The sequence below is a fragment of the Etheostoma spectabile genome, chromosome 7 (assembly GCF_008692095.1).
Source record: "Etheostoma spectabile isolate EspeVRDwgs_2016 chromosome 7, UIUC_Espe_1.0, whole genome shotgun sequence".
Taxonomy (NCBI): Eukaryota; Metazoa; Chordata; class Actinopteri; order Perciformes; family Percidae; genus Etheostoma; species Etheostoma spectabile.
Window position 1 is genome coordinate 8,891,564 of NC_045739.1, and position 9,668 is coordinate 8,901,231.

The 9,668-nt window shown below is 40.2% G+C and overlaps 4 protein-coding genes across 7 annotated transcripts in view; 2 read left to right on the forward strand and 2 right to left on the reverse strand.

Annotated features, from left to right (window-relative positions):
- Window positions 1-3,492, reverse strand: part of etv7 (ETS variant transcription factor 7) — a 5,715-nt gene extending 2,223 nt beyond the window's left edge. The window contains exons 1-6 of one of the 4 annotated variants that reach the window (XM_032520749.1): window positions 3,028-3,492; window positions 2,508-2,655; window positions 2,250-2,414; window positions 1,988-2,164; window positions 662-769; window positions 395-535 (exon numbers count right to left, since the gene is read on the reverse strand). In XM_032520749.1, coding sequence (XP_032376640.1) covers window positions 395-535; window positions 662-769; window positions 1,988-2,164; window positions 2,250-2,414; window positions 2,508-2,655; window positions 3,028-3,060 — 772 coding nt within the window. In that variant the 5' untranslated portion in view covers window positions 3,061-3,492. Of the gene's footprint in view, window positions 1-394; window positions 536-661; window positions 794-1,987; window positions 2,165-2,249; window positions 2,415-2,507; window positions 2,656-3,027 lie in introns of all 4 variants that reach the window. The other 3 variants (XM_032520748.1, XM_032520747.1, XM_032520751.1) reach the window with 3 other exon arrangements.
- The window catches only part of LOC116692455 (rho-related GTP-binding protein RhoA-C), a 732,216-nt gene that overhangs the window by 314,043 nt on the left and 408,505 nt on the right, over window positions 1-9,668 (reverse strand). The gene's annotated exons all lie outside the window — the stretch shown is intronic.
- The window catches only part of ube2t (ubiquitin-conjugating enzyme E2T (putative)), a 14,731-nt gene that overhangs the window by 254 nt on the left and 4,809 nt on the right, over window positions 1-9,668 (forward strand). The window lies entirely within an intron of this gene.
- On the forward strand, window positions 3,629-8,671 carry zgc:194242 (uncharacterized methyltransferase YdaC). Its single transcript, XM_032520779.1, has 4 exons — window positions 3,629-3,738; window positions 5,775-6,031; window positions 6,311-6,491; window positions 7,622-8,671. Coding segments are annotated over exons 1-4 (594 nt in total). The 5' UTR covers window positions 3,629-3,737; the 3' UTR covers window positions 7,777-8,671.

The window sequence follows — 9,668 nt, forward strand, 5'->3', positions numbered from 1 at the left end:
ATTTTCTCAAAGGCAGAGCAGAATACCCAGGGCTCGGTTTACAACCATCATCATTTCTAGTCACTGGGGCACCATAGGCAGGCTGGGGGAACTCATATTACTGTTACAAAACCTCATAAAGTGACATTTTCTTGCTATGGGACCTTTAAAGCAAAGTATTTTACTTAACCTTTAAACAAAAGCACCTCATGTTTGCATATATCCTCTGAGAACTTGGGATACACTTGTATCTTGGAGTTATTCCGCCCCCTAGTGGTCACAATTGGCTTAATGCAGTTTGTTTAATTTAAGGATTTCCAATGTTTTACATATATGTGTGCCATCTCTAGAACAAACTATTGTGTTTATGTAGATTTTCCAAGTAAATACTGCAAACGGGAAAAAATGAACATACCTGGGATGCGGCCGTTGGCTTTGTGCATTGCGCTCCTTGGCTTCTCTCGACTGGACAGGTTGAGTGGTTGGAGGACACTGTCTGTTTGGGGAGGACACTGAACTGGGTTGTGGGGCAGTGCAGGGACAGCTGCTGATTCATCTTAGAGAGAGAGAAGGAGGATACAGAGAGCAAGAAAGAGAAAGGGACACAAAATCAGACATTACAGCAAGTAATTACAGTGGCAGGGCACTGTATTTCTGATATGTTGCGGTTTGTTATACCCACTAGTATGTGTCAGTGGATCAGGGCAAGTGTAAAAGATCAAGGGACGATCTCTGAGAGGTGACATAGGCTCCGGCTGGCTGGTCACAGTGGTGACAGCAGCTGCCAACACTGCTGTTGTGAAAGGAAGGGAAACTGTGAGAGAGAAATATGAGGAACTGTGACAAAAAACTAAACTGAAAGCAAAAGTGATTTAACAGCTTAAATTAAAATAAATTAATGAATGAATTACACATGTATGGGTTTAGCAAATACAATTGCAATGTACGATACACACTTCACTATATATAGTAAATCCAAGTCATTGTTTTGGATTCTGGAGTTGTAAGATCACTGGTTTCCAGGTAACCACAGCACACCAACTGGCACAAATCCTACTTCTCATGGAAAGAACCTTTTTTATTGTCAAGACAAATGAACAGTGTGTGAATTTTTATTCCTCTGATGACGGGTCAAATGTCATAACCAGAAGTGGCAAGTAGCACGTTAGTTTACCCCAGAACTGTACTAATGCACAGTTTGAGATGCTAATAATTTAGATTTCTATTTATTTTAAATGCATACAAACTTATTGTGCTTTTTGGTCCTCCCCATTTATCTGATGGGTGCAGCTGCAAATTAATGTTTACCATTCAAAACATATATCATGCATTGCAGTTTACTAAACTACCTTCTTAACTTCTTCTTACTGTAACATCTGGAGCATTAACAACATAAAAAAGCTGCTTACTTCTTTACCCTCACCAATGCATGCCTACCCTTAACCAGTGTGCTAGTCATTTAAAATGTAGCTTTCACTGTATGTCTTCTATACATGTGAGCATACTGAGAGTAGTGAAAGTTTAAATTAATTTGACTAACATAAAGGTTAAAGATAGGCATGCATTAGTCAGAGTTGAACTTCAAAGATTTGGAATAAGACATTGGCGGATGTTCCTAGTAAAACAAACACAGAGAGAGCTTGAATTCCTGCATGATGTGTTTCCACATGCTGATGAGGAAGTAATCACGCCTAAATTCTAACCAGGATAAACAAGGTTGATTTGATACACCACACTCACACAATCAACTGTGTGTAAGTACCAGTATGTGTGTGTTATTTGCACTACCATACGCTCTGCAAGCTGTACAGTACATGCCACTTTATTATGATTATTATTATGATTATTATTATTATTATATTTTTATAGCTTGATTTGCTTGTTTATCTGTATGTCTGTATCTGTATTGTCCGGTTAATTTGTTATCTGTGCCGTGTTTGAATGTAATGAGAGCTACTGAGGGCTGATTCTTTATATGTTTAAAAATGAAATCATAGATGTTGCTTACCTTGGGTGTCATTGACAGTGGGGGGCTGGGGCTCTTGGACACTCTGAGGGGGTGTTTGGCAGCTGTCTGTGCTCTGGCTGGGTCCAGTTGCCAGGGAGGGAGATGAATTTCGGGGGTCACAAACAACAGTCCTCCTTTGCTGTTTTACACACTGTAGGATCTCATACAGAACATCACCTGTAGATAAGAAGAGGGTGCATATGAAAACGCAGACGTGAAACCAGTCAGCATACTCTCTTTCTGCATGCACACTCATTTCTACCCGAGCTGGGACAGCGGTGTCTGAAGTCCTCCTTGGTGAGCAGGCACAGGGCTCGACCGTTCATCTCAAAGCGTCCTTTTTCAGGCCGGCGCAGTGAGTACTCTCTCTGAGCCCAGTGGAGCCAGTGAGCAACATCCTCCTTGTCCCACAGAGATGGGTTTATCCCTAAAAAGCAGATGCACATAATTCAGTTAGTAGAGGCTGTCACAGTCTACTCTGCTGCATGTAATGGATTCCAAGTAATAGAGTTTGACTCACGCAGGCGTCCAGGTAGATGCCACAAGTCTTCTTGTGTAGGAGGACTAACCAAAGGAAGCTGGTTCGGTGAGGAGCGATGCACACTGAGAGGAATGTTGACCTGCATTCCATGCATTATGGATGGAGGACTGGTTTCTCTATTTTCTTGCTAAAAAACATACACACACGACCATATGTACAAATAGTGTACAATTAGTGGCAGTAGATACAACAATGCAAAGTATTTTTAAAACTTTTAAGTAGTCTAAACAATAATAGTTGGCCATTTATAATAATGGTAATAATAACAATAATAATAACAATGATAATTATAATAATAACAACACTAACAACTTTATTTGTATTGCACCTTTTATACAAAAATTGACGCACAAAATGATTTGCAATAAGGAAATGTTTTTCCATGTGTGTACGTGACTCAAACTGAAGTTCTCAATCTCTCAAAGGAAAAATACAGTCGTCGGCTCCCTGTTTGTGTTCGAGACAACACATTGTCAAACGGGTTTCTCCTGTGACTTACCTTGTCCAAAGGTGAGGGGGAAACGTTTTCCATGAAAATGTTCTTTATCTGTTCGACTCTCCGAAGTATACACGATTATTTCCTTATAAGCAGACATAAAACTCTTCCAAAGAATAAAATACACTGAAGGTCAAATCTCCCCAAACTCCATACTAGATAAAGAAAATATAACTTTCGAAGAAACAAAACTCCACAATTTTCACATTCGATCCTTCCGGGAAGTGAAAACGAAAGAAACATGCAGGGGGTGTGTGCAAGATAGGCTGATTGGAGGATGCAACGGCGGAGCACATATCCAGCAACAGTTGACGGTCCAAATACGAGCGCAATAAAGCAGCACATTTTGGGAACTTAGCGTAAATTACATCTTATATAAATTTGAGTAGGCCTATGACGGAAAAACTGTTATAACTATCGCGCATTAAATATTTAAATGACAAACTCTGGGCAAAAACAAACAAACAAGTGAGTCATGAAAAAACGATGGAATGTGGATAAATGAAAGACAGACTACAGGACAGGGCAGTACGTGCGCCTCCAAAGCAGAAATAGTCCTGAGCTCCTCCTGTCCTGAGGAGGGCAGTAAGACGCCTAGTGTGTGTAAACTGCCCTCATTTACAAGAAGAAGAAGAAGAGCTCCTCGCCCTCCAAACAGATTTACAGTAGGAACAAGGTTATGGCTATAAGGGATACGGAAAGAGCTCAAAGACAGTTAAGTTTGGGACCAAAATGACTAACGCTTGTTAAGTTTTGGAAAAAGATCGTGGTTAGTGTTAAAACTTTCCGGACGAAGTGCTGTTCATACGAATATGACGTCGTGTAGTAATGTATAGCCTAGTATGCATTATTACTGTAGCTAGATGTTACAGTGCTAATGTTAAGTAGCAGCTACATATTGTAGCCTAGCTTACTCTCAGGTAGTTTAACATGGATTTATGACAGGTGTATTCATTTGTATGTTGCATTTTACTGTAGATGTGCCCATTTTATAGATCATATGCTTGTGTCGCTGACCTACTTACTCGCATGTCTTTGCAGTGAATTGTTATAACATTTTTTTAGGAATATTGAGAGTAATATATTAGGCGTAAGAAGTAGGGGACAATTTCAGCCCATAAAAGAACACTTAAGATCACCAAGCCACTAGTTCACCTTTCTATTAGCTTTACAACTGACACAGTAAGTTTTATTCAAGCTACTGTACTAAATATACTTTGAACATCAGAAACTTGTAGGCTACACATACAGTACATCATTATGTTATATGTCAATAAATCATTCAGACGGCTTGACCCAATGTGTTCTCTTACCTGTTTTAATAGTATAGATATAACAGCTGGAACACTCCACACATGAAAAGTGTGTGTGTGTGTGTGTGTGTGTGCGTGTGTGCGTGCGTGTGTGCGTGCGTGCATGCGTTTTTGAAATGATTTCCATCTTCTGTAATTCTTTGTAATGAGAAAAGTTTATTATTTCATGGATTTCACAAATTTCAGTATGACATGTTGTGCCGTAAACCGTTTAAATCTGAGCATGCGCAACTCAAATCTGCACTCAACTCACATCGGGGAGTGAAACTCACACACAGAAATCAAAATCAAGGAGAGGGTTACCTTTATCTGCTACAGATTTCCCCCGTGGTCAGTAAGCACAGGGGAGACAGTTTGTTCCTCTCGCTGTGACTAAGCTAATCACCATCACTCTCTCACTCTCTCTACCACACACATGCCGGCTTGTCACACACCAACGCACAAATATAAACTTCAGGCCACTTGCATAGACTACCACGAAAGCTCTGCATAGAGCCTCAGCAGAATCATAAATTAGGCTTTACACGGGCGGTGTTTTTCCAGTGTTAAGCGTGATTTATGGTTGTTTGGAAATCTGTAGCAGGAAAAGTTATCTCTCCTTGATTTCATGTTGTTTATGGAGAAGGAGAAACAGGAAATGAGTAGTGGGAAATACAACACTAACAAGCCACGGCCGAGAGACGTGCAACATGTAGTTTTGGCGTCTCCTCTATTTCTTGCACGAGACGTGAGCGTATCATGCCAGGCATGTAATTACACACAGGAAGAACACAGTGCAGCAAGATTCTTTACAAAAATAAATCACATTCAAAATAGAACACCTAGGTTAATGGTAATTTTGGCTGTCTCGACTTCTCACAGTGAGATGCGATCAGGCACACGGAGATAGAGACTGACGGACAGACAGAGAAAGTGACACATATGCACTCACACAAACATACAAAGCCACATATAGGCTACAATTACCACAGTTTTCCCCACTCGGCCTGTCTCTTTCTATTGGAAAGAGAGAAAGAGCCGAGAGGAGAAAGATCGCTTTGTGACTGGCGCGTAAAGATACGCGTCAGGTGTGAACGGTCAGGTGCACGGGTGGGCACGTATCTACGCTATTAAAAATAAAAATAAAAAGGGCACCAGCTGCCTTCAGTGGGGCACCAGCCCAAAGAAAGTTTTCTACCAGCATACCACTGCTGGTATGGGGTTCATCCAAGCAAGTATAATACAAACATACTCCATAGTTCAGTCATAGTCGAAGCAGTTTCTTTTGAAGTGTCTTTTCAATTTTAGTTATGTATTGGTCACACTTTACACTAACATCAACTTAAAGGGGTTCAACCATGCTAGCTGCAAAGGTGTCTATTGCATTTGAGGTTGTAAATTCCTCAAATAGTTTCTAGTCACACGTATAAAAATGTATTTTCTGTCATATTTCTCCAGTGAAGTTGGCTGAACTAATAGTGAAAGAGTTTGGCCATCCGACACGATCAGTGGCAGGGTGGCTGATCAGTAAGTTGCTCACAGTGTGCAACCGCGTTCTTGAGGAGAATACGGTCCAGCTGTGTGGGATCCGACCTGAGGACACAGTCCTGGAGCTGGGTCACGGCCCGGGTCATGGTCTGCAGTCAGCAGCCAAACTGCTCACAGAGCCAACAGGCCACCTTATAGGTGTGGATTACTCTGCATACATGCATCAGGTGAAGTATAAATACTGACAGAGTAGAATAAAGTGTTTAAATTAAGTTTTGTTCATCACATGCATGTCTTGATGTCTTAAACGTTCCTTAACCAGCCACATACGAACCAAAGCCTCTGTAAGGAACACTAATAAGAAAAGATTGGAGAAACCATTGGCAGACTTAAGACTTAAGCGTCTGGGACAACATTGTGTTTGAAGCAGGGACATTACTCACTTTTGGAATAGTAATAATATTCATTTAAAAGTAATAGTAATACTTCTCTTTTTTTTCTCAAAGATGGCAAGTGATCGAATGAAGGATTTTGTGGCCACTGGGAAAGTGACCCTATACCACTGTGATGTAGAAGCAATGCCTCTGGCGGACAGCATTGTGGACAAAGTCTTTCATTGTAACTGCTACTACTTCTGGTCTGACCTTGAGAAGGGAGCCACAGAGATACACCGGGTAATGAAACCAGGTAGGACATGACGTAACAGGAAGACTTTATTTTCCAGGCACATTTGTTACATTGTCTCAAATGGTTTTGTTATGTATTACCTTGCTCCTAGGTGTGACTCTCTGAGCAATCATTGGGCCTCATTCACCAAAGGTTCTTAAGAACAAATGTGTTCTTAAACCCCACTTACGCCGTTTTCACGAAGATTCTGGCATTCACCAATGTTTTCTTATTTGGGATTTGTTCTTAGGTAAGAACAGAATCTATGCACTCTCAAGCGCACTCTTAAGCACAATTTAGAGCTTACATGTTTGTGCAAAACAAGCAGCTATACCGTTTCTCTCCATTTTGTAACTAATTATACATTATTACACATAATTACACATTTGTTTCTTTTAATAAATACACACTGCTGCTCATTTGTAAAGCACTTTGAATTGCCATTGTGTATGAATTGTGCCAGGCTTATATCAATAAACTTGCCTTGCTTTGCCTTCAATTCGCATTAGTTATGTTAACGGGGAACCCTACCATGCAATAATAAGGGATTGAGCACACTATTTATACGCCAAGAGTATCTTCTTTGTTTTGAAATAAAAACAAATTCCTCAGATTTCAGATCAAACCATTTCTTTTCTACTTCCTCGGTTCTGCGCCCTTCTTCAGATACAGCGTTCACTGCATGAGCAACTGCATTCTGTGCATCTCTTGGATCTGCTGCTTAGTATGCAATGCTTACTCTACTAAATATAATGTCTAGTTTTCATTAACTTCCTGCAGCAGTACCTCCGCTTCAGAATTACTAACGTTTTTCTTTCTTTTGGACATTTCTCCAAGTGTGCACATGACATGGCCCTACCATCTCATGTCCTTTTATGGGAGTTAACGGAGCGTTTACTCAACCTAGCCTTTGCTAAATAGAAGCAACGGGCACAAGCTTTTAATTTAAGAAGACAAATGGGATTCATCATTCTAAGAACACACCTGTGAACAATTTTGCTGTTTAAGAACACGTCATGAAACAGACGTAGTCTTTTCTAAGGGAATTTCTGATGAATATATTTTATAGATAACTTATATTGGTGAATGGCTTTTAGTAATGCTTCTCTGCACCCATGTCATTAATTCTTTTCCCTCTTGAACCCATCCAGGAGGCTTGATGGTGACCACGCTGAGGCTGTCAAACTGGCCCCAAGAGCCCTACATGACAGCTCTGAGAGACTCTGGCTTTACTGATGTCAGAATGGAAGACAAACAGCACAAAAACATTACTTTTCAAGCTATATATGCCACTGCCTCAAAATGAGATTGAAATCAAACCGCAATTAAGAGATTGTGGGTATTATAGCCCACTTTTGCTATTATCTGGTTTTACGTGGGATTTTAAATTGCCCTTAATGGTACTTTTAAAAGTTGGTTCTCCTCTCTATGGCAGATTTGAAAAACCGGAAGAGGACAAATATATTTTTAAAAACAGTACAGATTATTTGTTTTTGTTTAATAACTGAATTGCTGGAGAGGAATGAACACGAGCCCCTCCAGTCAGTTATCGAAACGTCTGTTCTTAGGCAAGCTCGGAGGATAGTGACTGACCCATCACATATCCTCCACACAGAATATGAGCTCTTACCCTGTGGCAGACAATACAAAGTCTCTTGCTGTAAACCCACGACCATTTTAAAAACGAATGTGTTCCTACCACTGTTAAACATTTAGACAACGCTGCTTGAGGCCGTAGACATTTTGCAATAGTTTCATGGTGTTTTACTGGGGGGTGAAGAAAATACTGTATGTGTTTTTACCTTCAGGATGTGTGCAATACTGTATGTGCAATTTATTGCTGTGACTTCTACAATTGGTGCTGGATTGTTATATATTTATTTGTTTTTAACCTATTCATGTCTACAGCTAGGGATCCAAAACAAATTTCCCTAAAAGTATGTAGTATAGTATCAAGGGAGTTTAAATGCTTAGGTGTTTCCCACCTGGATGTCGTCAGACAATTCACCTTTGGCTGAACAGACCCTTTGTCTTGAAAACAAAGGCATGCAAAACACTATATGAAAGAAACCACCCTGTTCTGAGGGGGGGACCAAGCCAAGTATAAATAGAGAGAGAGCACTTGCCCACCTGGGTGCATATTACAAACCAACGTTTGCATTGTGTGCCATGCTCTGAGCATTAAAAGTGTGACAATACTGCAACAGATGTTTGTCTCGTTCCTCATTGTCAGAGTGGGATTACAAAATTGCCTTGACGAATTGTGTGTATTTCTGTGAGATCTGCTTGCAGTAGTTTGCATGAGAAGGTTCAGGCATAGGTTCAAGGGAAGTTTTCCTTTTTTAAACATTTTTCTGTTAGCTATGAGAGCCCTAGAGGGAGTTTCTCAGCAATCGAAGTGTTCAGAGCTAAGCTACAGTGTTCCCGGTGCTGTCAAATTCTGTCTGACAAGCAGCTGGCTCATCGGGATATCTGCCTCCACAGAATTGGTAAGCAGATGATAATGCAAAAGTTAAAAGCTGTAGAATGCCCAGGATTAATCCCAGGACTAGGCAAAATTATGGCTTTTGAGAAAATCTCCTAACCTTTAGGTGGAAGAATCTCCTTAATCTTTAAATGCTGTTCCTTGCTACCCCCCTTAATTTACTGTTTGTGGTCAAGTTTGACCGGACAGTTGTAACTGCTCTTATTTGAACATAAATACCAATAAAAATGACCAAATAAATTTTTAATAGAACATTTATTGTAAAAAGAACCTTATTAGAACAATAACATCTACAATTTGTGTGTGTTTCCGTGTGTGCGTACATGCATGTGTTTGCGAACATTGGTGGTTCACATGCACAAGTGGCAACATGACAACCTGAACTGTGTGTGTATGTGTGTACGAGTGGGTGTACATGTGTGTGTTTCTGTAGGTGTGTGTGTTTCTGTGTGTGCGTGCATGCATACATGTGTGTGCAAACATTGTGGTTCACATGCACAAGTGGCAACATGATCTGTGTGTGTTTGAGAGAGAGAGAGAGAAAGATAGAAAGAAAGTACATGTGTGTGTATGTGTAAAATGTAAGAGTGTGTATGAAGATATCTTTCATCTCCTGGATGAAAATTATACTTTTTCCCATTCATTTGCTATGGTGTCATTTTTGACTGTAAACAAAAAAAAAGTGTTACCAAGTTGAATAAATCACTCAAAAT

What these genes read in the sequence shown, in the direction of transcription:
- zgc:194242 (XM_032520779.1), top strand. An exon ending in ACTCTGCATACATGCATCAG is followed by an intron (nt 6,032 to 6,310) that starts GTGAAGTATAAA and finishes TTTTTCTCAAAG; the next exon opens with ATGGCAAGTGATCGAATGAA. An exon ending in ACACCGGGTAATGAAACCAG is followed by an intron (nt 6,492 to 7,621) that starts GTAGGACATGAC and finishes GAACCCATCCAG; the next exon opens with GAGGCTTGATGGTGACCACG.